The sequence below is a fragment of the Phasianus colchicus genome, chromosome 4 (genome assembly GCF_987193195.1).
Source record: "Phasianus colchicus chromosome 4, bPhaCol1.hap1.1, whole genome shotgun sequence".
Taxonomy (NCBI): domain Eukaryota; kingdom Metazoa; phylum Chordata; class Aves; order Galliformes; family Phasianidae; genus Phasianus; species Phasianus colchicus.
Genome location: NC_143439.1, coordinates 34,766,804 through 34,794,373, shown reverse-complemented (window position 1 = coordinate 34,794,373; position 27,570 = coordinate 34,766,804). Strand labels below are relative to the sequence as shown.

The 27,570-nt window shown below is 46.2% G+C and overlaps 3 protein-coding genes across 12 annotated transcripts in view; all 3 read left to right on the top strand.

The window, feature by feature from the left end:
• The window catches only part of AFG2A (AAA ATPase AFG2A), a 204,062-nt gene extending 194,225 nt beyond the window's left edge, over nucleotides 1-9,837 (top strand). The window contains exons 14-15 of one of the 2 annotated variants that reach the window (XR_016466056.1): nucleotides 5,995-6,052; nucleotides 9,706-9,764. Coding sequence is in view for 1 of the 2 variants with exons in the window: in XM_090139166.1 (XP_089995292.1) it covers nucleotides 5,995-6,052; nucleotides 9,706-9,806 (159 nt within the window). In the remaining variant the exon portion in view is untranslated. Of the gene's footprint in view, nucleotides 1-5,994; nucleotides 6,053-9,705 lie in introns of both variants that reach the window. The other variant, XM_090139166.1, reaches the window with a different exon arrangement.
• Nucleotides 9,761-15,854, top strand: SPRY1 (sprouty RTK signaling antagonist 1). The gene has a single exon (XM_031596844.2). The coding sequence runs from the start codon at nucleotides 9,761-9,763 to the stop codon at nucleotides 10,715-10,717; it is 957 nt and encodes a 318-aa protein (XP_031452704.2). The 3' UTR covers nucleotides 10,718-15,854.
• Nucleotides 15,855-21,231: 5,377 nt separating this feature from the next.
• Nucleotides 21,232-27,570, top strand: part of LOC149918176 (uncharacterized) — a 281,148-nt gene continuing 274,809 nt past the window's right edge. For 3 of the 9 annotated variants that reach the window (XR_016466050.1, XR_016466051.1, XM_090139161.1), the window contains exon 1: nucleotides 21,236-21,867. Coding sequence is in view for 7 of the 9 variants with exons in the window: in XM_090139161.1 (XP_089995287.1) it covers nucleotides 21,785-21,867 (83 nt within the window). In the remaining 2 variants the exon portion in view is untranslated. Of the gene's footprint in view, nucleotides 21,868-27,570 lie in introns of all 9 variants that reach the window. The other 6 variants (XM_090139158.1, XM_090139157.1, XM_090139156.1 and 3 more) reach the window with 5 other exon arrangements.

Here is a 27,570-nt window from a genome sequence, read left to right as displayed (position 1 = left end):
GAGCCACGTGAATTATTATTATAATACTTAAGCATTATAGCAGTGATCCAAAAATACTCATTTTGCAGTGGTGCTACTGTGGTGTTTCAGAAGGTAATTACCCCATTTTCTGAATAACTTTCAAAACCAATGAGCTTCAGTTTCCTGAACTTGGGAAGCAATAGATACGAGATGCTAATTAGGCTTTGAGATATTGTAAAGAGTGTATGTTTCAATGGGAGATGTATTCTTTACACACTGAAGTTCTTTGGCTTCTCAAGACCAGCATGTTTAATGAATCAGAGAAAGAAATAAGAAACATTTTGGTTTCCAAAGAGAGTTACTGAGGAAGTTTTAGAGGGAAGCACCCCTCCTGCCTCCACCCCCAGTTTTTGGTGTCGTAACATGTACCTGTCAGTGTGTCGTGCTCTTCTGGGTGACACCCAGCAGACTTTCATATCAGCCTGTGCCCAACTCGAGCAGCACAGTTCTTGTGTCATCCCTGGCCTGTCTCCCACCGCGATGGAAACAAGAGGTTTTCCATCAGTGATGTTGTGGTATGTGCAGCGACATGTTCTTTACTGTCAAATCACTTTCAGCAAGAGAAATCAGACCGTTTCGAAACAAAAGCCCTTGAGGGTTAATATTTATTTTTAGATGGAATATATATATTAGATAAGTAACTACAGCACAGAGCAAACACACAAATAACCCCAAAACACAGAATTCTTCATGAATCCCAGAGGGAGCCAGGATTAACATTTATTTTCCCAAGGAACAGAGTCAGGCCTTCGGTGCTGACTGCTCCTGGTCAGATAGTTGTTACTGCGAAGCAAAATGCCGAGATGTGACTAGCAAGCTCTCACTGAGTTAGCAAAAGCAAAGTACGGCGAACCACATCAAACACATAAGGTACTTACTATTTGAATTGATAAATGCAAAATAAGATCTTTCAGAGAAGACCAGAAAAATAGGGAAAAAAAAAATGATATGATACAATATAAATGATATTGTATAATTGTCTTATTGGATGAGAGATCTCTTCCATGTCTTTTCAGCCATAAAAGAGTAAAGGAATTTTTTTGTTTGTTTGTTTGTTTTCTTTTTTCCCATGAGAAGTCAAAATCCCTAGATTTTATATATTGAAGGGGATGATGCTGCAGCCAGAAATGCGTGTGTCTGCCTGTAGGGACATTCTGTGCCTTGTTTATTTTCCTGCAGCCAGTTTCTGGCCCCAAGTCCATGACAGTGCCCTGTCTATGTGAGAACTGGCTCTCTAGATATGTATTTTCATAAGCACTATTACCAGCAGTAAGGTGCAGAGGAAGAAGCGTCAGTGGAAAAAAAACATCACCTCTCCGTACAAACTTCTTTTTGAGGAATCTGTGGATAAACTTCCTGCCTTCTTGCATTCCAGGGAACTGAAGGCTGTATCTTAAAATCTCATTGAAATAGCTTTCAATTGGTAAAGCAGAACCAAGAATGTGACATAGACATAAGTTACAGCTTCCCTACAGAAGCTGTTGCAGCTGCAGAGGGAATCTGAACTTAGTTGTTGACATACTGTTCTCGAGAACAACAAAAGAAATTGTATTCATTAGGCCAACCCCATCATTCTTGCTAAAAGCAGTCTCAGGTTTCCATGTATATTTTCAAATCAAATTGGAAATGCTGCTCCCGAGACCTCCTTCAACAGGCAGTGACTGATTGCACAACCTGACAAACAGTCGGCATTCCTAGAGATGTGCTGAGGTACCAATAGCCGAGTCTCCACAAGTGGTGAGCTAATAAAAACACGCACAGAGCAGTGTCTTTGAATTAGCACAGAGCTTTCACTCTTCCTGTGATAATACAGTCCACACCCAGGGAGCAGCCACTTCTTGAACAGAAATGGGAAAGGTTTGTTCCTCAGTTGTTTTTGAAGAGCAAGGCTATTATTCAGACATGGTGGATTTCCTCTGGCTGGTATTTTATCAGCTATAATTAAAACAGCCACCTCCTTTCAGTCAGCTCTCAGCACATACTTACGCAGCTAGATCGACGGCGCTTAATCCCACTGTGAGAAGCTTTGTAGCTCTACCTGTTTGTTACCTAACTCAGCTATAGGAGAAAGCAAGAGAAAAGGAAAAACAGGCTTAGGGAACTGCTTAAACTCATGCAGTTACAGAAATTAAATTACCCAGGTTTCCTCCTTGCACTGACTCATCTTGTGTTAAGGCCAGACAATCAGTGCAGCAGCTAGACACGAGGTCTTAAGAGACAGAGAGAAAGAAACTTAACAGAAAGTGAATAAATGTGACTCTCTGAAGGGGAGAAGTGAATGTGTCAGTTCCCTACAGGGCAAGAGAATAGCAAGCAGTGAACAGACACGCTGTGCTTTGAAGAGCAAACAGTTTTGCTTCTTGTTAGGTGTCTCTGCAGATTGCTGTCATTCCTACAGCTTTTCTTCAGTGCTGCTTGTCTTCAACTGCATTTCTGGCAGCAAAAATTACTGTGCTAATGCTTCACAGCAAAAGCAAGACTACCTTACAAAATACCACAGGGGAAGGCTAAAAAGTGATATAGGTGCTACTTGAGTTGTGGCCTACCCCAGTGTTTCTCAATAAACTTCATTTACAAAATTTTGTTTTCAGTGATTTAGAAATACCTAGGATGTATCTCTAACCCCAGCACAGAACTGCTGACTGTGTCTGGGAGAAATATGCACTGAAAACACTGGTTTGTCTGATTTGGTGCAAGAGATGGGAAGGGCAGCACATTGCCAACCTCTGAACTTACTGAACCTTCGGATTTTCTTTCTTTTCAACTAGCGTTAAACGTGGGTATGGAGCAAACCCCTCTCTCTGCAGCACTTCCCCCTGCACTTTGATTCAGCGTTCACGTGCTCACAAAGCAGGTTCAAGTTGAGGTTCAGTCCTTTGTTCTCGGAGGTTTGCCTGGCTGTTGCCTCGTACTATCTGCCTCTAAGAAAAACTGATGTTATCTTCTAAAGAGAAAAGTCAAGATTGTATTTGCAACTGAGAATTTCCTGTGTGCCTGCCCCCAGCCCGTGCACTGACAGCACAGAGCAGTGGCTGTACGTGGCTGCGCTTCTTCACACAGCTCTCAAAACCCTCCTTGCACGGTAGCTGGAGAAATCCCCAGCCGCTGGTCCCTTTGATCTCAGACAAAGGTCAACCTGTCTAGCAGAAAGCATGATCAGAAACGCAACCTCACAACCTCCTTCACTTTCTCTTTCCTACCCTGGAATGGTTCACTGTGTCTTTCAAGGTGTGCCTCCATTAAGGCAGGTATGATTTTCACTTTGGCTCTTCGGAACATCTTTATTTCATGCCGTGCTTCAGACAGGGCTGCCAAGATTTCCAATGAGCTGATAGGAAAACGTCCAATTATTATAGCAGTGTTCAACAGCTCTTCACAGTGCTGGTGAATTCTTCTCCTAAAGAGCACACAGTTTCCCTGCACTCCATTTCAGAGATTCTGTGAGCACACTGTGGGTCCTGAGCTTCCCAGTGCTGATAGCTGCAAAGTACCTTCTTGTGTTTCTGACACACACAGGCCTTGGAGCTGCAGAGCCCAGCTGTTCCTCACAGCCTCTGCAAGCTTCCCTCTGCACAGCACGGGTGAATGCATGACTTACACGTTCTACAGGTAAGGAGACTGGCACAGCAATTTTGCTTCTAATTGTATCTGGCTTTAGATGCTAATCTGCATTGTTGTTTTTTTAATTGCTTTTAAATTCCTGTATAACTTTATAATTGTTGTTACAGCTGTGAAGGTTCGTAGGTGACTGACAAATAACTTGTGCAAAGATAAACACTTTCTCTGCTGAGTTTCCTCAAAGCCGTATTGGCTTAAGATACTTATCACCAAAGAAGATGAGTGATGGGAACAGTAAATATCGAATTCTTCAAGCATAGGCTGTTGGACACCTGTTTTGTCTGAAATGACACCGTGTGAGAATAGATGGGACGGCTTTTGCTTTTTACAGATGATGCAACCTCATACTGCTGAGGAGGAGGCATGAGGTGCTGATGTGTGGGTCTGAGAATGCATCCCCCTTCTCGGTTGGGATGTGTGCCTTAGCATGGGCTAGATGTTGCTTAGGGGGATAGATAAAGGTACTCCTATGTGGAATGGAAGCACTGTTATTCATTACAGGTAGCGGGAGGATGACAGTTCACCTTTACAGAGGTGTGGTTGACAATCTATGAAAGTCAATCAAGTGAGTTAGGAAAGTGTGGATTAGGAAAAGTAAACAAACAAACAAACAAACAAAAATGAGCCATCCACTACCAGGGAGAAGCACTACAGGACTGCAGAATGAGGAGATTATCTGTAGTTATCCTGCAAGTGAAAGTGGAAATAGGGGCTGAATCATGACTATCAGCGATCATTCAGTCTCTTGAACCTAATTCTCGGAGGTTTGTCATGAGGATTAACTTTGTGCATAGAGGGCTGGTCTCTCTTAACTCCTTTTATTGTCAGTATAAGAGAGAGGCTCCCTGCAGGACAGCTTGGATTCCTGTCTGTCTGTCAATCCTCAAAGCAAGGTTGTGCCAGGATGTAGTCATAAGGTGTGTCAGTCTTCTTCCAAGTTGCCAACTTATTCTCCAGAATTCGAGCTCTCCATTTTCTAACGAAAGCTTTTTATGCTATCATTTCCAAGAAAAATCTGAGATGACTTGCAGGAGATGCAGGCGTGTTTGCTTGAATTTGTGGAGAGCCTTCTGATTTAACTGGAGGGTTTGCCTTGTTTCAGTGAAGTGTTAATTCTGGTGCCAAGTGATAGTAGACTGTTGCCAGTATTCTTGATTATTTTAGTGACCCATTTAAGCCTTGTATTGTATTTCTAAAATTAAGCTGTTACGCTTGGCATAGCTTTTTAAGGTTGTACCTGCTTTAGCGATGCGCAAAAAAAAAAAAAAAAAAAAAAAAAAAAAGGTGTTTAGCACTGTTTTTATAGCAGTTTCCTAGGAAAAAAAGCACTCTGCCTCCTAAGAGAAGACAGCTGGTTGCTAGGTGCAGTATTCTTGGCTGTGTGGCCCCAGCGGCATGGTTACCTGCAGTCTGTCTGCAGTTTGCCTCCTGCTGCCTCTGATGCTCCCACAGTCAATGTTGCTACGAGAATTACTGCGTGGAGCACACCTACAGAAATGCTGTTTCTAAAGATATCTAAAATGTAGTGTACCGGCCTACCGAGCACTACAGTTCCACAGTAATTTTTGGTTGTTCGGCAGGATTTATAGTTGTTTTGAGCAGCAATAGGTTCCACAAATTTCAGATGGGGTTCAGTGAAAATAGCTTTTTGCTTTCTGCTCGCAGTGGTGTGAGCATGGTTCGGGTGGGCAATCACATTGCCTAATGCCCCTAGCAATATCAATGATGAATTGGCCTATCTTTATGGCAGTACCTAAGACCTTTATGCTGATGTCACTGGAACCTCTGTAGCTGGAAGACAGTATTTGTGGTTTGTGTTTATCAGTAGCCTATTCTTACTACTTCTAAGTTTCATTATGATGTTCATAATTATATTCAGTATATAACTTTTAATGCAAAAATGTTTTATTTCATGGAAGAATACCATGGTCGAGGCCTTTTTTTTTTTTAGTAGTGACAGAAACAAGAAGTGTAGCCTGGAAATTTTCTTCACAAGCCTAGTGAAGATTAATGCAAAATAATTGTACCGCGAGAGTGTGGTCTGGGCAGACAGAAAATGCAACAGCAAAATACGTTTGTACTGGCACTGTAGCAATGATTTGCTTTTGGGTGAAGGTTCTTTCTAAGCTGCTTTGAGTATTCCTAATGTGTTTTTATTTTTTGCTTTGGGACAAAATGAGGCAGAATATCAATCTCCTGAGAAAGACTGCAAAAAGCTGATTGCAGTGCTCCAGGCTGGGGACTTTGGGGATGGTTAGCCAGGTGCTAACAGTCTCACACATCCCAGTATGTTGCGTTATTGTTTGTAACTCTCCAAATGTTGATTTCTTTTTCTATCATTTCTTTTTCTCGCAGAGAGGAGATGGAGTCACCATCCCAAGAGGACCATGTGGACCTGGCACTGAGGGACATGGTTAGTGGTATGGTGGGGACGGGTTAATGGTTGGACTAGATGAGCTTAAAAGTCTTTTCGGACCTTAGTGGTTGTATGATTTTTCTGCGTGTAGTTGCTTTTTAATGCTCTGTAGTTACTCAAACAATAGGCAGCATTCAGCGAAGGCAACAATGGCTTTGAAGGCATTGCTTCGCCCTCTCCATCATCACGGTAGGAAGGCCAGGAGGGACAAACTTCCCACGGATATCTGCAGAGCCAGGCCTGGTAGGGCAGTGAGGCCAAGGAGTGAGGCCTGTAAATCCTCAGTGCTTCAGTACCTGCCTGCAAAGAGCAGTCCTCCATCCAGTGGATGGGCACAAGTGTAAGGGATTACAAGCATAACGCTTTCTAAAGTCATTGGCCGAAGCAGCGCAGCGGGACGCGAAGCTCCGGACCCCATCGGCCCGGCGCAGTCCCCTCCTGCAGGGCGCCCCCTGCCGGCCGGGCGGTGCCGCCACCTGACGCTGCGGGCGGGGCGGGCGGGCGGCCTCAGCACGTGCCGGGAGGCGCTGGGCCGGGGCCGTGCCGAGCGGCGCCGCGCTGCCCCGCCCCGAGCTCGCCCGAGGGCCGCGGCGGGAGGGAGGGAAGGAAGAAAGGCGGGAGGGAAGGAAGGAGGGAGGAGGCCGGCGGCCGTGACCTCGGCTCGAGCGGCGGGAGCAGCTCCCGGGAGGGCGCGGGAGTCCACTCCGGGATTTCGGGGGCGCCGCGCGGTGACACATTGACATCACGGGGGCGCGGCCGGGCGGCGGGCGGGGGCTGCGCGCTGAAAGGCGGCGGAGCGCGGCCGCCCTCACTCCGGCACGGCGGCGGGACCGGGAGGGCGCGGAGCGGCGCGCGGCTGCCTGCACTGCCCGGGCTGGACCCCGCGCCGCGGCCGCCAATGTGCCTCGGGAAGCGGGCTGCCTCCTCGCCCTCAGGTGAGCGCGGGCGTGCGGGGCCGAGGCAGGTGCCGGGGGGCCGCGGTGCGCGGGGTGCGGGCGCGCTCGCAGCGTGTCAGCCTCCGGCAGCGGGCGCGTGACAGCGCAGCGCTCCGGGCTGCTCCGTGTCCGCGGCGAGGACCGCGCGGTGCGGCGCGGCGCCCGCTCGCAGGGACCGCGTGCGGCGCGGGGAGTGAGCTCCGCAAGCGGCGGAGGAAGAGCGACGCGCGGCGTTCCGGCCCCGCGGGGTCGGCTCAGAGAGCCCGGCCGGTGCGGAGCGCCCGCGGAGCGCTTTCTCCGCGCGGGGACGGCCGTGCGGAGCGCTCGCTGGGTGCTGCCCGACGCGGCTCCGTGCTCCGCCCGCCGGGCGCGACCCGGAGCCGCCGAGGGGGCAGCCCGAGCCGCAGCCAGCGCCGCCGTCAGCGGCGGCTGCGTGGCGAGAAGCGCGTTAGGGACTGGCGTTTGAGCCGCGGGGAGCTGGAGGCGGGGGCGTGCGGCATGCACGCGCCGGGAGCCGAGCAGGTGCCGCCGGGCACGGGCACACGCGCGCGCCCCCTCCGCCTCCCGCGGCACCGCCGTGCCCCGGGAAAACCGCCGCCGCCGGCGGGGAGCGGGCGGGAGGGCGCCCGGCAGAACCCGCGCGTCGGGAAGGCGGGGTTCGCTCTCGGGACGGGACCGCGCTGCGGGGAGGCTCTCGTGAGGGACCGGGGCGCCCCGAGGAGGAGCGCGCGGCCGCCTCCCGGAGGGGCTGCGCGGGGCCCCGGAGCCGGCGGCGGGGAATCCCCGTGCCGGCGCTGCCGCTTTAAACGCCGGGAAGTCCGCCCTCGTGAGGCGGCAGCGACCTCGGGCTGCGCCCTCCCCCCGCGGAAGGGGGGGGCAGCCCTTGTTTTCATTCATAACTTTTTTTTTTTTTTTTTTTAATTCCCCTCCTCTTCCTTCCTCCCCGCTCCGCTCGCAGAGGGCGCCGCGCGCCGCCCGCCCGGGGCCGCCCGAGCTCCGCGGGACCGGGGCGGGACGGGGAGGGATGGGAGGGGGCAGCGCCGCGCTCAGACGCGGCTCTCCTGCCCCGCGTGCGTCGCGTTACTTCGTGCGCCCGGCCGGGGGCGGAGGGGCAGCCGCTTCCGACGCCGGAGGCTGACCTTCTCGCCGTTCTCTCCGCTCCCGGCCCGCAGCTGGTGCTGTCAGTCCGCGTCCCCCCGGAGGCGGCAGCGGGGGCTGTCGCGTTTCCTGAGGAGATCGCGTGTTGCTCCCCCGGGAGCTCGCTCCGGGCTGCCGCAGCTGCGTGTGCGTCTCGCCCTTCTCACCTCCGTTCACGCTCGGTGCGTGTCGCGGGTTCGCGTCCGGCTCCTGGGCAGAGCGCGGCTCGTGGTGCGGGATGAATTGAAAGGAGCGCGGTGGCGTGGAGCCGTTTCATTTATTTTTTTTCGTTAATCTGCTGACCCTAAATATGAATTGCGACCTTTACCGGGCAGACGAGCGCGGGGGCTTTTGCATCCTTATGAACGGGTACCGCTTCTCCGAGTGGTCGGCGGCGGAGATGCATCCCCACCTGCTGCAGTGAGCCTGCCTGCCCCACGCTCCGGGAGCGGGACTTGCTCCTTGCCTTGGCCGCAGCCGGTGTCCTGCTGCTGTCTGTCCGCTCCACTGTGCGACTGTGTGTGACATCTTGCGGGGGTGAAAGGGGAGCGAGTTGTTGTGGGCTTTCTTCGAAGGGAAAGCAGTTTATTTTCTTAGCTTTATGTATAAGAGCGGCAGCTTTTACATGGGTCTCATGTGCAGCTCTTATACGGGTGCAGGGCTGTCACTGCACTTTTCCTGGTCAGCGTTTGTAATCTTTGGGTCAATAGTTGAAAGATAAACTGTGAGGGTTGTGTTTGGGAAGCTTTCAGTTAGTTTATCTTGTGCGAAGGGATCTGTTCATCACTTTTACTGAGTCTCTAGCTAAGAACTTTGTTATAGCTTTGATTAGCTAAGACACTTAGCTTGTCTTGTTTTCTTGTAGCCATACTCACGCTCTGCCCTTTGGTGAGAAAGTACCTGAAGCTGTTAATTTTGTAAGGTTTAGATGCTGAATTTCTATCCTATAGGAAATGCTTTGTCCACCTGACTTACTTTGAGGCTCTGCTGTGCACACACTTTGCTTCCAGAAGGAGCCATACCCAGATGCAATAGAGTGCGGGTCTCTTCAGCTTTCTGGTGCTGTAGATGCAGGCAGAAATGCAAGGACTGAGTGTGCCCTTCCTTCTGCCGGCAGAGCACCGACTTGACAGTGCTTTTTCCCCTTTCCAGCTTAGTTTTGGGGGCAGGCAGAGCTGCTGTTGCTAATTAGACACCGAGTTCGGTAGCACGCGAGAAGCACGCACTTCTATGGCTTGCCAAGTTAGTGCACAGGTTAATAGTGATTTTTATAGTTATTTTCTTTCTGAGTTTTCATTTTAATGGCGAGGGGTCTCCTCCAGCATTCCTCACCTATGATGCCATGCCCGGGCTCTCCTCGCTGCTGGACTTGGGCCAGATCCTCAGCGTTGCTGTAATCCCCTGCTGAAAGAGTTCGGCACCAGGTGGCTCGGGCAATTTGTGGTTTGCTATAGCATTTTTATTTTCAGACAGCATCCTGTTCTTTGTTCCTCTTTTGTGCTTGATCTTGTGTATGCGTGTATATATGTACACAAGCAATGTTTATTTATACCTCCTGTCTTCTCGTTATTATTCTAGGATTTCAGATGCATGCCAGGTTCCTGCTGAATGCCAGAAGTAGAGATCACTACAGATGGAGCCCCAAAGCCAGCACGGCAGTGGTGGTTCGCTGGTGGTGATTCAGCAGCCCTCTCTGGACAGCCGGCAGCGGCTGGAGTACGAGCGGGAGAGCCAGCCTACAGCTATCTTGTCGCTGGACCAGATCAAGGCGATCCGCGGCAGCAATGATTACACTGAAGGGCCATCTGTGGTGAAAAAATCCGGTCCGCGGACGGCACCGAGGCAAGAGAAGCACGAAAGGACTCATGAAATCATACCGATTAATGTGAATAACAATTATGAACACAGACCCAGCCACGTGGGGCACGTGGCGCATCAGCATAATGCGAGGGTTCCCGTTTTGAGCAGATCAACCAGCACGGGGAGCGCGGCCAGCTCTGGGAGCAACAGCAGTGCTTCTTCGGAGCAAGGACTGTTGGGACGGTCACCTCCGTCGTGGCCGGGCCACAGGTCCGAGCGGACAATCCAGACGCAACCCAAGCAGTCGTCGTTGATTGTAGATGATCTGAAGGGTCCTCTGAAAGAGGACTTGACACAGCACAAGTTTATCTGCGAACAGTGTGGGAAGTGCAAGTGTGGTGAGTGCACAGCCCCGAGGGCCTTGCCTTCTTGCTTGGCCTGCAACCGGCAGTGCTTGTGCTCGGCGGAGAGCATGGTGGAGTACGGCACCTGCATGTGTTTGGTCAAAGGGATCTTCTACCACTGTTCTAACGACGATGAAGGGGACTCATACGCGGATAATCCCTGCTCTTGCTCCCAGTCACATTGCTGTTCTAGGTACCTGTGCATGGGAGCCATGTCCTTGTTTTTGCCTTGCTTGCTCTGTTACCCTCCTGCAAAAGGATGCCTAAAACTGTGTCGAGGGTGTTACGACCGCGTCAATCGTCCGGGCTGCCGATGCAAGAACTCCAACACTGTCTATTGTAAACTGGAGAGTTGCCCCTCCCGGGGTCAGGGCAAGCCGTCATGATTTTTGGAGGGAGGTTTACTTCCTCCAACTTTTGATTTTTCAGGTTGTAGCTGATATATAAATATTTTTTCTTCCCTCCCCCCCTTTAGGGGTGTGTAGGGGGGGCTGCTTTCTTTCACCTCCCCCTCCTTCAAATACACAAGTTATTCCCTTTGAATCTTTGTTCTCCTCCTCTAATTGAGTCAACTGAGTGTGGAGTGTTTTACGTATAGTCATTTGCTGCTCTATGGTAAGTGTGGACTTGGTATCTGCATCTGCCACCCACTTTGGCAGGGTCTTCTGAGTCTGTAACTGAACCACTCCTGAAAGAGACAGTGAGGGCTAATTTGGCTCTTGCAGCTTCTTGCTCTGAATATCTTCCCAAAGATGTTTTTCATTCTCAGCAATTTTTTTTTTTTTTCCTCTGACCCCCTTGGGTACCTCCAAGGAATAACTCTCACGAGTGAGCTGGATTGTGAAATAACTTCTTGTCTGTGTTCTTTCCGGAGAGGGATGTAAGGCTTTACCAAACGAAAGGCCTGATTCTTCAGTAAGCAGCCTGCTTTCTTGTTCGTTTGTTTTCCTTCTTTTTTTGACTTTTGCAACATTCTCAGTCCTGAGAGTTAGCCAATTGTTCCTATTGCTTTGTTTTTAATTCTTTCTTAACACAACTTCGGTTTTTGCTACACTATGTAGATCTTCACATTGGAGACATTATGGCTGCAAATGTACTTGTTTTTCTCTTGCTGTCAAATGTTTGAAGGATATTGCTCACTCCACCCTTCTCCTGTTGTTTTAGTCCATCAGTATCATGCTGATATTAAAGTTGGTGGTGTTCGTGTATCCAGACAGCCTTCAGGTGTCATTGAGTCACCTAAATGTTCTCGAATCTCTAATGTTTCTCGTGATCCTTTGGTTTAGTGGATTTAGCTCTGCTCTGTACTTTATAATTTTATTCCCTGTTTTATTGCCTTAGCCACAGATTGTGGTCCTTTTTTGTATATTTTATGTATAAAACACAAAGTTGAATCCCAACTATTTTTAAGACAAAAGTCTGTTAAAACTTTTTTTATTGTAAAGAATATTTATTATGTGAATCTCTATTATTTTATGATATTTATTGCAAAAAGACTTTGAAAATGTACTCATGTCTGAATATAACAAAATATCAATACTTAACGAAATAAGGATGACACGAAGAAAGTACATATGTTAACTATAATGCAGAAAATATATTAATTAATGAAAATGGCTCTTGAGTTCTTTTGTTACAACAAGTAGTTGTGAGCATATTCTGGGTTCTTGATTTTTATTTTTCCTTCCTAGTGGGATATCAGGTAGCAAGTAACTTCCTGTTGTTACTTCAAAACCACTAGTCTGTGCTCTAGTTTAGTTTACCTAATTTTAAGTTTGCTAACTATTTGTCAAGCAAGGTTTTGCAATTGGATGTATGCATTGTGCTTAACGTTGCCAGGAGGTATAGGCCCTGTTTACTTTAACAGCGTTTGGAGATACATTTGTGAAGGAGGAAACCATAGCTTCAAGAGTTTTTCTTTTTTTCTTTTTTTCTTTTTTAAAGAATTCCAAATTAACATGTAAAAGTACTTTAAATTTTCCTATATGGAACTTCTTGGCTGGTTAAATTGTATGTCAGTTGAAGCAATGAACCTATTAAGCTCAAATCTAAATAAAAACCAAGAGGCAGGATATAAAACAACATTTGTGTTTCTGCAGTTTGCTAGCTTTGAAGGTTGTGTGTGCATATGCGAATGTACGTGTGTGTGTGGCTTGCTTGGCTCTTTTCCCATAGTTTTCCCAATGTCAACTGAGTCTACCTTGTCTTTAAATTAAAGGCTCTTAAGGGTGACCCAAGTGTCACGGCTGTTTGTGGCCATTTAACACGTATTCAACAAAAAAGCTTTTCATTAAGAGGTTTCCCCATTCACTCTTTCTTCTGTCCATGTGGGTCAAGGCTAACCTCACAATTCTTTTAAAGTAAAAAGTTTATTAAAGGGATGTAATTGCACATGGTATTCAGAGTGAGTGGTTCTAGAGAAACTCCACTTAAGGAGCATAGTATAGGTAATAATCTGACAAATGTGTCACTGCATTTTGAAGTATTGCTGCTTTGAATTGTCATACTCAAGCTGTTGTAACTCGCAGTACACTGATGATTTGAGTAAGCTGGGCTTTTGTAGCTAACTCCATCAAACTTGATCCAGTGTTGTCTGAGCTGACTGGAAGTTGTGTTCCTTATTGAATGGCTTGTATGATTTCTGCAAGGTATACAGTGAAGTTGCAATATGAACGCATCTAAGAAACCATTTGCTTTGTAGAATACAGTTGGTAATACTGCATGTAAATGTGACAGAACTTACAGGTGAGGAAGCTGGTGGGATGGCAGTGTGTATGTTAATCTGCTTTCCAAGATTTGTTCTTCTTGAGATGAACCAAGGCCAAGAGAAGAATGTTTCTGAGGAGTAAGTGACTCACTTTGAGCTACTTCCTTATCACTGATACTTCTCCAACAGTGGCAGCTGCAAACAGCCCTCGAGAGATGATGAAATCCTTGTCAAACAGTCACCATCGGTCAGATAAGACTGTTTTTAAGACTTACATATTGACCATCAAAAATACTGAGCCAACTATGTTTCCATAACTGGGTACAATCCAGGTCTGCGTTGAGTAAGCTTGCTTGGAATGGTGCTGGATCTTTCTCTTCGAGGAAAGAAATAGACATTGTTGGCCTCTGCCTCTTGTTTCCAGCCATGTACCTGAAGTGGGGATTTCAAGTTTCTTAGGAGGAACACTTGACCTATGTGGATTCAGAAGATAACTGTTCACTGTATGTCTTAATTGTTACTCTAAGCGCTGTGACCCTAGAGAAGGCAGTGTTGAGGCAATGCAAGTAACACATTGTTGTAGATGCTGTATCTTTTGTATTTGATGTACATCTGTATTTGAGTTTACTCTTGGGTCCTTCAGAACTCAGAATGATTGCCTTAATGTATGGAAGTAGATGCATTCTCTTGGGCAAATTTTTGTGATGTAGAACCTATTAGAATCACATAAGAGCACGTGGATGTCTTTCTGGGGGTGGTGGGGTTAAGCAAGCTGACAGATGCATGAAGTAAGCCTTCCTGACTTGGAGAGACAGAAGCTATTCTAAATTTGCTCGAAGTGGTCAGTCATTATGGTCAGTTCTACTTCCTACAATACAGTAACTGGAATGTACACCTAGAGATACAGTATCATGTAAGGAGCTGAACAGACTTGCCAAATGCTAATGGGAATTTTGATGACTGGGCGACTGAGTTCTTCAGAGTTTGTCAGTTGCTCAGGTTACTTTCTGCGGGTCAGACTGTCAGAGGTCCAGTGGCTGTTACAATGTAAATGATAATGATTTCTTAACCATTTTCAGATTGCTTTTATTTTGGAGGGGGAAAAAAAAAGGCACTTTGTGTGTAAAAGGATTGGACATGTGTAATTAGGCAAGAAGTTCAGCTGACCTACTAACCTAATTGTATAGGTCACTGATGGATTTGAACAAGCTGGCCATCTGGTTGTATGCAGCAGAGCGCTGAAATTTCTCACGTAAGGTCTGCGAGGAAGGAAAAAGGGAAGCTTCTGCAGGCTGGGATTCAGTCTGTATTTGCTTAGCACCTTGAAAACTGTGGTAAGAGGTGAGTTTGGGAAGCATGTTAGGTTTCCACGTTCCTTGCTGCAAAGAGTATATTGGTAGGGTGAAAATTTGAGAGTTCATGTGTTGGGCTAAAGGTAGCTTCATTACACTAATTCTAGAGTGGATGATAGTGTTATCCAGGGGGAGGTTAATGCTTAACAAATGAAAAGTACTTGCTCTTGTTTACGGTTCCATATCATAAAGACAGGTGGGAGAGGATTAGCTTCTTTCTCTGTGATAAAACAAATCTGTTAAGAGGGATTAAAAGGGCTACATGAAATGTTTTAATGGACTTATATGATGAGATTTTGTTGTTGTTGTTGTTTGTCCTGAAGGAATGTTCAGGATTCACTGATACTTTTGTGATTCTTGTTCTGCTAAAATTACCTCAAGATGCTAAGGAATCCTGAAGAACTGTTGGCTTTCTTCCAGCTGGAGCACACTGGTGCTTCAAGAAACCTGGGATACAATTCTGTTCACATATCACACAGTTGGATTTACCAGCCTCATAAAGTGTGTGGGAGGCACGGCTGTCCTGATTAGCATTTGTCAAGTTGCTTTCAGGGTGGGTCAGAAGTAGTTTTCCTTCCTAGCTGCAACGATTTCTCACCTTTTTCACTGATAGGAGTAGCCTATTTAGTAGGTAGCCTGTTAGCCTAGCTTTATTCCCAGAGTGACATGTATTGCTCAGTTTATATTTATGACCAAGAGATACAATGCTGTTATTTTTCCCAGTATAACACTTGCAGTTGCCACTCTTGCTTCTCCAGGTGAAGGTATCTTCAGATGAGAAACTTCCTCATTTACTAATTAGTAAATACAAATATGGGACAGATTTCCTGTAAACCACGCGTACTCTTACTAGGTTTAAGTATGGAGGGGTGAAACCCAGCCATACTGTATGCCAGGATCTGTCAGTGCTCTTGATACACACATGCATTTGGAATAAAACCTAAGACTATATTGTCAAAGGAAAGAGCGTGCCATCCCAGGGGAAGGACATTGTTACATGTATTACAAAGGCAGTTACCTTCAGCTTGAAAATATAATTATTGTGAATTGCTCATTTTTTGAAGAATCATACATTTGTCTAACCACTAGAGAAAGGTGTAGTGGTAAGCATGCCTCTCTTGCGCTGTCTTTGTATACGTGCACAGCGCTACAACTCTGAAAACAAATACCCTCCAGAACACATTGTCAAAAAGCACAAATGTTTGACAGGGGCTCTACCCCAAAGGGCTGAACATTGTGTTTGTGCAGTAGGGAAAACAATGGAGCTCACATCCTGCCTGACCCTTCGAGGCCACGACCGCAGTATGGCTGCTTTGGTAACACAGAATATTGCTTCTGAATGAAGTCAACAGATTTACACCACCTCCTATGTTCACTCGAGGACAGCGTACAGCCACTAGTAGCTGGTGCCCAGCAGCCAGTACTGAATGGGTTTCATCCTGGTGCTGGTTTTCTCTCTTTTTTCTTCTTTTTTTTTCTTTTCTTCTTTTTTTTTTTCTCTCTTTTTTTTTCTCTCTCTTTTTTTTTTTCTCTCTATTTTGCAGCAGTGGCATTAATTAGGTTGGTTTACATGGAATGCTGTATTATAAACGACTAAGATTTATCAGTATTAACATGTTCCTAGTTGATCTGTCAGAGTAACTGGGAAAAGATGCCAGAATATTCTAAGCATATGCTGAAATTATCTGGTCGATTAACTCTTTAACAGATTTTAAAGAAATTGTGCATCTTCTGCAGAACACTTCAGGATTCGGACCATCTGACAGCCCTTCTGACACTATGGGGATTCTTCTTCCCCATTTTAAGCAGGAAAAAACATTTTTTGTTGTTTGGCCTGGGAAAGATCCTCTCAACAGCACTATTTCTTACTGATAGTGTTCAGTGAGATACTTTTGGATCTACGTGCTCTGAGCAAGACACTTGAAGATGAAAATGAATAAACCACTTGCAAGGGACAAAGGAGGAGGTGCTGTGGCTTTTTTCCACTCTCTGAATTTTGGTACCTTGTTTTCAACATCCAGGTTTCCCAGCTGCCCCTGCTCAAAATTCATTTTCAGCAAAATGTATTTCCTATCCAAATCCATTTCCTATTGTGTCCTGTATCATACCTCCTCTTTTCAGAGAATTGTATGCTTGTTCGTTATTCTACAATGCAGGCAAAGCTCTTCTGGATGAAAAAAAGCCATTGTTGTGTGAACCACCTAACCCTCTGCTACTGGGCACCCACTACTGTAACGTGTTTCTGCAAGATCTGTCTCTCTTAAAATCACAGTGATGATGATCCTGGTTAGCCAGGGTAGGAAATACAGCACAGCTGGATCTCAGGTTTTCAATTTTGGTTCAAAGTTCAGATCCAGATATGAACTGTGCCAAAATTTGACAGCACATAGAGTCTGGGCTTAGGTTTACTAACCTGCAGAGCTACATAAGGAAACACTGTTACAGTTGGAAATGCATCATTTATGCTGTAATAATCAGTCAAAGGATCACTGTAGGAGCAAGTGGTGGACATAAATTGGGTCCTTCTGGAGTCTCATTTATCTTTTTGTGTGAGGTTTTCAAATCTTGAGTTTTTGAGTCGGTAGGCTTGCTTTCCCCTTTCTATCTCTTGCCGTATGTTGGAGCAGGAGCATTCACGTGGTGACTCCTCTCTCATTCATCACATCACTGCTGCCAGGTGCAGATAGCATCCCCTGTAGTCGCTAATCCGGCTTGCTCTGCCTGCTGACAACTCTAATGTACTTGGCTGGGGACAACTTTATCTGTTCTGGTGGCAAAAACTGCAATATCTCTTTACCAAGTAGCTCAGAGCATTTTGAGCTTGTACTGAAAACGCATTCTTTTCATAAGGAATGACAAAAAAATCTCAGAGGAAAGCATTTCCCTTTGCTGAGGGGAAGACCGAGGTGTGAGGGCTGCACAGAGCCGTGCTGTGAGGCAGCAGCTCTCCTGTCTGCAGTGTGGTGTTCCACCGTAAAGTCACTCTTCTGTACAGGAAGCTGAATGAATGAATGAATAAATGAATGAACGAATGAATGAATGGGGAAGGCAGTCAGCATCTGCCATTGTAGCACTTTCTGGAGAGTATTTATAAATCGGATGTTGTAACGTGCCACAGGCTGTGTAGGTGTGTGCCTCTGACTGCACTGATTTGGAAGTGATAATACTCCTATGTGGAAAGATACGTGATGATAGCACAGGGGCCAATTGTAAGTGCCCTTGGTATAACGTGCTGTGCAGTACGAACAGCTTCATGTTTGTCAGTTTGGGGTTTGTTAATATTTGGAAATGGCAGTGATCCTGATCGTCGGGAGTCTGGAGATGTGGGAAACGAGGCAGGGCTCTAAATACGACAAGGGGCTCGCGGGGCTGGAAGCTAGAGCCATATCCTATGGCCTTCTAATTAAAAACCTTTATTTCCACAGATTTATTCTGTGGGCCTTACTAAATAGATCAGCCTTGGGTTTCTAATGGTGAATATTTTAGGAGGAATGTAGCCTTTGTTACTATGAATAGTCGGGAGCAGATTACCGGGATGCCAATTTCCTGTTGCCTTTCAGAGCTGCAATTTGAGCCCTATTTGCTCCTGGCCCTTGCACAATTGAAAACAATGGGTGGCTTCTTTCAGGTTTCACTTCAGAGCTCTTAGAAACTGGGGAAGTGGCTAAAGCCCTACTTTACAGGTAATTAACAATAGATAATGTTTGCTCTGCGGTTGTTGTTGTTTTTTTTTTTTTAAAGGCTGATGGAGGTGGAAGAAGCACACCCTGATCTCCCAAGCTCCCAACACAGCACCGCAGTTTTGCGGCTGCCAGGCCACAGCACGATGGGTCCCACATACACCCAAAGGGACAGAGGGGAAAACAGGGCAGAGAGGCGCTAGGTTGCTGCAGGATGAGCAGCAAAGCCCGGCCAGGTCGTCCTCCTTCATCAGTGCGAGTGTTTGCTGCTGCTGCGGACCTGCTCTTTGATTTAGGGCCCCTTTTTATCGTATCCTCTATCTCTTTTATTAGGTGCGTACTTCTCATACCTTGTTGACATTTTTGTAGGACGGTTAAATATTTTCTTATGTCTATTCAATCCTAGGAAAACACGTGTCCTTTACAGTTTATTTTAAATACGGAAGCTTGTTTTACCGCATATAGGCGCCTGTTGTTTAACATATCTCGTTAATACAGAGCTGTGGGGACTTGGAAAGGAGCTGCCAAAGAAGATGCTCTCACGCCATGATCTGTATGTATCTAGAGATACACCCACGTGGCTGGGGCGGAGAGGAAACGTCTGAATGGGGATGCTCGGGCTCCCCGCAGGGAGCCGGGGAGAGATTAACATCAGAATGAACGTCAGCCTTAGGAGTGGGCTCCGTGTCTGCGGGCTGTGGGGTGGCGGGCGGGCGATGAAAAAAATGGGAAAAACTAAACAAACAAACAAGAAAAAAAAAAAAAAGAAAAAAAAAAAAAAAGAAGAAGGACGTTTTGCACGAAGAGCTGCTTAGTTGGCCTCACTGTGTATGTAGAAACTTCCTGAGTAGGCAGGAGAGTCGTGCACGCATATAATGTAGGTGTCCGGTATGTAAATGCGCTCTTGCCTTTTGCATCGACGTGTGCTAAAGCTAGAGGAGACAGAAAAGCTAACCGTGGCAAAACCTGCTCCAGTGATTCTGGGCTGATGCAAGCCGTCTGTCCTACTCAGGAGCAAAGCCCTGCATCTACTACACTTGCCCACCCCAGGGCAGCTTTTGTCCTGCTTGCCTTTGCCAGCCAGGAGCTTTGCTTGCTGGTAGCACCGCTAGCCCGAGCCTGCTGCCTGCACTGGTGACGCTGATACAGCTGATCTTCAAACAGAGGGAAAAGAAAAGGACTTGTGATGCTTGACTTTGGCACCAGGGAAATGCCACGAAGGGTCATACCTGGAGACCCCAGCCTCAGGCTGCCTCTCCATGGTGAGTGGGCTCTAGGCAGTCATCTGCTCTCTCCTCACTTCCCTGTCTGAAAGTGCAGCTGTGTAGGTGGTTACTGACATCACATGGAATGATACAGATCAATGAGCCAAAAAAGGGCAAGATTTTCTAGCAGCACCTTTTAGAATTCTGTACATGAATGCTATCTACACGAATTTGAACATGTAAGCAAAGTATTTATAAACAAAGAAGAAAAAAAAGGAAGAAATGAAAGTTCTGCAATTCTGCAGTTTACAGCTGCGTTTCTGAGTTTCTCATGAGGCTTGTAGCATTTAATTAGCTTTAACTGGGGATATTACTTTTGCCTCTTGTTCTGCAAGGCTATTGGAATAACTGGCTGACTCTGTAACCTACCGATGTTTTTCCTGCTTGTTGCAGTTCTCCCTTCTATGACCTCACTGATATCCTTCTGACTGTGAATCTTGCAATAAAAAATATCCCCAGTGGAGAACAGGAAAGCAGATCACAGCACACAGGATGTATGTCTTCTTCAGAGCAGAAAAAAATGAAAGGATGGGCCTCTGTTGCTCATTTTGCCTTTAGTTTATACCTTCAAATGGTCAAGATAAGGCTGGGCATGGATGCTGCTGCATAAGGGCCACAGTAGAAGAGCTGAGACTAGAATGATTGCAGGGGTGTGAATGGACAGGAACACTGAGGAATATTTTGTTGTCTATCTACGTGCCTAATATCTGAAGTCTTGTAAATTTTGATACTCTTAATATTTACTTCTGAAATTTAAGTGAGGCTAATTAAAACAATGGAAAGAAAAGTGTGGAATGGAAAATGGAACAAAACCTGTTGTGTCATGGCCTGAACCACTGATTAAGCACCTGGGGAAAGGACTTGGTCAGCCCTGGGAGCACAGGTGAAGGCAATTAAGCTGTGCAACCATAATGGGTGGAGCCTGGCTACATCTCTCTTAGACCTCATTGAAGGGACGCTGACTGCCACTGGGGAAGGATCTGTGGTTGGAGATCCCTCCTTGGTGGAGTTTCCCTTGTGAGCCTAGATCTTTGGAGACAAGTGAGCATTTTTTCTTTGTAACACATTTCCATCATGCTAGTAGACCCTTTGTCATTACGCTTCCTGGATCACCATTCCACGTGTTGATCTTTCTGATTGTTACAACCTCTCAGTGCTGTATCTGACTTGTAAGTGCTGAGATTTGGTGGCTGGAGAGACATGAGGTGACTTAGCTGCAGCCACCTCAGCTCAATGAATTCATTTTGTCCTGCAGTTGACATCAGTGGCTCACTTTCTGGCTTCCACTGAGATGTGTTTTCAAAGAGATATATTTCTGCCTCTTCTGGAGTGTTTACAGAAAATACAACTTGCAATAAAAAGAATATCCAGTGACCTAGGCTGTGCAACAGGCAACAATTTCTGCTTTTGCATTCTGTGGGCACAGAGGGGATATGTGGAGATATTTGCGTATGCAGTCAGCAAAAAGCAAAGCTTTTCCTCTCATACATCTAAGGTTTTTTTTTCCATGCCTTTGGACAGGCTGTTCTGGTTGTCAGCCTCACCTGTACACTGCTGCAGAAAGCAGTGTCTCCATCGTGATACTCAGAGAATGTCAATTGGCCAAAACAAATTTTGGTGGATAGGGAAACTCTTGCTTACTCAGTTTTGGTTACGTGTAACCTTTACGATATCCTCTCACAAATGCCTCCCAGACAAGTAGGTAGCACACCAAAAGCCAGAAAATGGTGAAAGCTCCCAATGATCTCACCCAGCCTGTCCTTGAACAAGCTGCTTTTTGGTGACGACGTGGCCTCCTGGCCCACAGCTGCGCCTCAGCCTACCCTTAACAGCCGGCGGCCTTCCCCTTGCCCCCACAGCTTTGTCAGTACAGGCCTAGCTCAGCTGGGGGCACAAGGCTGAGACATTACCTGGCAAAGAGAAGCAGGTGAAAGCACTTAGTCATCTGCAATCATTTCCCTAACAAAAAGACTTGATATTGTCAGCTGGTGTGTAGCCTAGGGGTTATCCTCTTATCTAGGCCTAAGCAGGAAACCCAGTGATTTACAACTGGATGTAAGAAATAGTGATCGTGTGGCTAATCTGCAGAGGAGATTAATGCAGTGTGCTTCTCTAAAGCATCCCAAGGCAGTGGGATCAAGCAGTGTACCTGCAAGCCGTTGGCTGGGCAGGTTAGGGTACCCAGGGCATGGCAGGCTCTGTGAGCTGGGCTGGAATGGAGAACTTTTGTCCTGAAAGCTGTGAGCAATCAGAGGCCCCTGTGTGGGGCTCGTTTCTGCACCTGGAGGGTAGCTGCACAAAGTCATCAGGTGCAAATTCATCTCAGCTGAGGAGCACACCCAGAACGGTGCTTTTGCTAATATATAGAGGTAAGAGAAGGCTGTTCCTCTTGATACGAGTGTTCTAGTCTTCTCCATGCGTGTTGAGCTCTGCTACATTGTTTCCTGTAATGGACCAACTGTTCCTTCATGGCTGTGGGTGGCGTGCTTCCTTTTGTGTTGGAGTTACTCTGGAGCACGTGGTGAATGTTCGGTGAGTCTCTGCTGGGGTATTAGATTCAGTAGCAGCATGCTTCTTGATGTGTGTGGGTAACCACGCCGGCCTGTGAACCGTAGTTAAGCTTCAGCTGCTTGGTGTGTGAATTACAGTATCTACTCTCTGAAAGAACTTCCAGAGAGACCAAACCATGATAATTGTCTAATGAGGGCACAATTACTTGTATGGTGCTTGATAAGAGCACCATCCGGACTGGAGCTTTGGGAGGCTTTTGTGATACAAATAGTGCTTGCGTAAAACCTGGCAGGCATTGTCGTGTATGGGCCTGGTGGTGGGAAGCTACTGGGCATGAACTGTCTGATAGCAGCCCCCAGAAGTGGTGTGGCTTAGAATTCCTTCTTGCAGTATTTGCAGCTACTTGAGGTATTTGCAGCTACTTGCCTGTGTTGAAGCGCAGCTCTATTGTTTGTCTATGCTGAGATGGTTCCTACCTTTCAGAGTTTTGGGAAAGATGTGAATTGTTATTTTTTTGTTCCCCCCCTTGAACCATCAAGCTTTTAGGCTATCTAAGGTAGAGGCTTGTAATTAACACAAACTGGAAATGAAGATGGCTGCTTAGCACAGGGCTAGGGGGATGTAGTCTGATCTCCAAGGATGCTGGTATAGCTCTGGAGTAATCACTTCTGTTGGTGTTGTTTTTTGTTTTGTTTTTTGAGGGAGAATATATTTGCCCCCAGCCCCAGGTGTTTGGCTTGGCCATGACTGAAGTATGATTACTTCAATGCTGGGGCAAAGAAGCATCCCTTCGGGGGGCGTTTTTTGGGGATGCTTGTGGAAATCTTTAGTTTGCTTCTCCTTAAAAGCTTGATGCGAAATCCTGTTGTAGGTTGTGCTCTAGGATTTTGGAGCTGTGATCTTCCTGATGATGCCTTTACTGTCTCACCTGGCTGTGTCTGTGGGTGGACTACTCTGGGTACAAGCTTAATTAGCACTTCTCCTTGCCCTGACTTTTATTGCTTCAATAAGTGGTTTCACTTCCTGAAGTGTTGAAAGTTGTTATTAAAGCAGCAACAAGCTCGACCTGAGATTCACCTGCTTGTGTATATGTATTTTTTCCACCTTCAGGCTGTTTTCCCACAGGGCTTGCACAGCCAATGGAACACAGTTTCCATGTCTGCTGCATGGGTTGTAACCTCATTCTGATGAATGCTGTAGTGCTTTTTGCTCAGCTGTTGAGGAAATAGGGGAAGTAAAGGGAGAACCCTTTGCCTATGCTTCTTCAATATCCATGAGCATTTCAAATCCTTACAGAAAAATGCCTTTGCCTGATTAGAGATCTTTAGCTGGGTAGAAATTGAGAATAGATACTGAGTGGCTCAGCTGGGGGAGGGGAGTGCGGGGTGTATTGGAGAGTGACAGTATGGTGTTATTTAGTTTTTTTTTACCCTCTTTATAGTGATGCATTTTAACTGTAAGATTTTCCATCAGCCTTTTGTCTCTGAATTATAACCTGCATGTTTCTGTAGCTGTACCTCGCCCTTTGGTGGGACTGCAGTGGAAACACAGGTGTACCTGCGCTGTGCCTCAGCTTCACAGAGCTGGAGGGAATAAATGCTGCAGCTGTTCAGCCCCTGCTCTGACCATTTGGTCACAGTGCTGTTGCTGCTGCTTTTTTTTTTTTTGCAGGGTGTGGTGGAGGGCCTGCTCTGTCATGTTTCTCACTTTTAACTCTTGCTTTGAGGAGTTTCTTGGTGCATTTTTTCAATAAAACCCTTTGAGTGCTAAGCTGTGTCAGACACGTTCAGAATTCTTGAGTTCTTTCTGAAGCTGACCTAGGAGAAAATGAATGCAGGGAGTATTTTTCTCACCAAACGTCTTCGCAGCTCTCAAAAACGCGCACATCAGTGTTTCCCAGCTGCCCTGGTTTCTCATGCATATGAGCCCTGCCAAGCAGTTTCCTAATGCACCCTGTTTGGACAAAGGCTCAGTTGTTGTTTTCTGTTGATAAACTGAGCGTTTAACTGCTTCATTCCCACCATGCAGCAGGGTTAGTGGGCAGCCATTAGCTCAGGCCCCAGCCTTGAGCTCATAGGGACCTATTGCTTGCAGGATTTGTGTGCTGTACCTTGAGAGGAGCTGCGTGGCCTGTAGCCTGCCCGGTCTGAAGTGAAGGGCTAAAACCCCTGTTTGCTCTGAAAAATGCAGCCAGGAGGCCCCACCTGGCTGTCTGCAGGGCTGGCTGCCCTGAATTGAGCCCTCTGTGACCATGTTACAGCCAGGGCCCGGCACGGTGCATCCGCCCCTGGGGAAAGCTCCCCTTCCTGGTCCTGCCGCGCCTGGGAAAGCCACTCTTAAATTCGGGGGGGGGGAACAGAGGCTTGAATTGTTGCGCAGAGTCAGCGGCCCCGCTGAGGGGGCTTTTTCTCTCTCCTGGAGAACAGACCGCGCACAAAGCCAGATGGTTCCCGTCTGCTGGCTGTATTCAATGCACTTCCTCCCACAGACGGGAGCCCTTTTGCCCTCCTCCCACCCCCCCTTTCAAGCATCCACCACGGGGCCTTTCTGTTCCGCGGCTGGAAATAATCTTTTATTGCCCAGTTGTTCGGAAGTGACCTTTTGCCCTTGATTAGATAGCACCAGGCTCTATCGCCGGATTGCTTTTGAGCTGGCAGTTGCTTTTTTGTGTTGGCTGATCCGGTGTCAGGGAGAACAATGTGGGGCTTTGCAGAATTTCAGGCTGCGTGGGGCTGGCTGGGGGCAGGGAGGCATGGCGTGCTGGAGAGCAGCCTCATGGGCCGTGATTAATTATAGGAAAACTTTCCCATTAATAAACTGCAAAACAAATTTTGTTGGTCCTTTTTATTTAACATTCATCTTGCACACCCGTGCAAATTGCTCCGTGCTCCTTCCCAAGCTTTTCAACAGCGGGAAGCAAAGCCACTCCTTGTTTCTTTTTGATGGGGTTGTGCAGTCAGGTAAGCCAAAACCCACCCCCAAACAGGAGCCCCCCGCCCTCCAGCTGGTGTAAAGCTTTGGATTGCTGTGTTTCCCTGATGGGGAAGCTGGAAAAGTTATTTCTGGGGCAATGCCTTCAGGCCCTGGAGGAAATAATGCCTCTCTGGTTCTGAAAAGCAGTTTTGATAGACTCAGAAAGAGGAGGCTTCCTGGTTATCTGTGGGCTTAAAGAGTGCCTGTTTAAAGAAGATGGAAGAAATTCTGTAACGTGAAATGGGAAGGAAAGTAGGACATACTACAGAAATCTGCAAAAAAGCAAACAAACCAAGAAAACCAACAATACAACAACAAAGCCACCTCACCCTAGAATTTGATTGTGCATTATACACTTCTCTTAGTTATATAAATCTTATACTCTTCTGCTATTTTCAGTTAAAGACAAAATGTACTGTTTCTGGTTTTTTTTTGGTGGTGGGGGAGGGGAGTAAGAAAAAAATCATCTTCCCGTTAGAAGGAAATGGGTGAGCTACCCATGAGCTTAAGCTAAGACACCTTCTGTAACACCTTCTGTATTTTGCCTTCCTCTGGACTGGCTGGCTGGTTTATAGGGACAGCAGAGTAAAGCTGTTATCTTACACATTATTCAGTGATCCAAAAACTATAATCAGTATATTTTTGTTGTTTTTTGTTAATTAAGTTTTCAATACATCTTCAAGAGGCTTAGTCTTCAGTAGTTTGGTGAAATAGAAAGGAAAAAATATATCTGGCTTCCACTAGTGTAGAAATTAAAGGAGGGAGATCACTTTTCTGCAAGGCTCTTATTGCATTTCTTGTTTTTACCCAGTCCTGTCAGAATTTTCTGGAGGGGATAATTTGTCTTGGTTACCACTGTGTATTGTACTCCTCTCTTAAGTAACTTTTTATACATAAATGTATAAAAATGTTCTCTTGGACTTGCTGATTCAATGCCAACTTGTTAATTCTGACTATTGCTACTCTGTTGGGGTAACAGGGACGGTAGCTGGAGTGCCCTGGTGACATCTGCTGCAGGATTGCTATAGTAAATGTATACCTGATCTTGTGATCCAAGTGTTGTGGTGTTTGTGCTGCATACATCTATGTTAAATAATTTGGCAACGTTGATATAGACTCTGCAACTTCCTTTGAGTGTGCTTACATATTACAATACTTCCCTCTCTCCCCCCTTCCCTTGAAGTCTATTAGAGAATTGCTCACTAGATAATGCAGGTTGGTCTGAATATGCAGCTACATCAAGATTCTCAGTGCCACGTAATTTTCCGTAGAAGAAACATCCATGTGTGTTCATAGTCTTTCAAAACTCCATTGGACAGTGGTACTTGTCCTTTTAGTGTGCAGTTAATCATACCCTTAGGGCATGAAATGTGCAAGAATAAACCTCTGAAGAATAATGTATTTTATTCCTTAAATAAACTCTGAAGTGCTCTGTGTTAGGGTACCTGCATGACCAGCTATGTTTGGAGAGCCGTGGGTCACCCCTAACGCTGTTATGCTGCAGGAAGCTGTGTGTCACTGGGACCTTTGACATGAAAGTAAGAGGAAGCTCAGGCTGATGTGGGGTGTGAGAGCTTCACGATGCTGAACAGTGGTGTCTGGAGTAGGTTTTGCATATGATTTTTCTTCTCAACTATTCCCAAGTACAACAGGCAGGTGTGTGTTACTCTCCATTTTCCTTTTGTCTGATGTGCCAGGAGTGTTATAACCTGTCAGCAAGCCATGGGTTGGCTTGTGGTGGGCTGACCAGCTGTGTTGGTAATAGATAAACAGGTATGTATGTGAAAATAGAGGAACCTTAGAGCAATTATTCTTCTCCAGATTTCTTTATTCAAGTTTACGGTTTGTGCACATCTAGGTTACTTCAGTGATGGGAATCCAATGAAGAGCAGTTATAGGAAAATTCATGCAAGCAAATGTTTTAATTCTTTCCGCTTGTTAGATCTCTTATGGTTTCAGCAATGGCAATATGAAAGTCGGGTTTGAGTTTGAAAATGGCAGAAGAAACTTCAGAAAGAGTGGTGCTTTTTTTTTTTTTATCAAGTGGAAAAAGCGTGACCTGGTGTCAGGCAAAGTAGGGTATCTTGTTCTCATCGTCCTATACAGGAACCCACGTTTATCTAATAGGGCTATTTCCACTTACTAATGCCTTTGCTACTGTTAGTATCTGGTAAGATGCCTGTGACTGTTAGCAATGTTGTTTTTAGCTGTTTACATGTCATTTCAGACTTTTTTTTTCTCACAAATAACGATGTCCCTCTGCCCACTGAACACATCTTGTGGGCTACCTGTCTGGGCTGCAGCCCATGGCTCTATCACTATGCCCACACATTAGAGGTCTCAAATAGGTGTCAAAACTCTGGCTGCAATGTAGTGCAGAGAGATGCAAGCCAACTGAAATTTTAGTGAGCAAACCAGAGAAGTGCTGGCTTTAATGTGGACTATCTTACCCAGTTTCTCTGCAGCATCTGTGGTAGCATGTTCAAAGAAGAAGCCATGTTTTAACTCATGTCAGTACATGGTCATTTCATGTCCTAAATGAGGCATGTTGAGCCTGTGGGCTGCATGCACTGCTGAATACTGGTGCTACAGATACTGCTCAATTAGGTGTTTTCATCAGAGGTATTGACAATGATCATAATATCACTGAAGAAATGGCTTCGTTGATGTCATTGAAAGGCACAATAAGCCTCTTGGTTTGTATGAAGCAGTAAGAAGAACAAAACACATTAAGGTCATTTTCTTAACTTT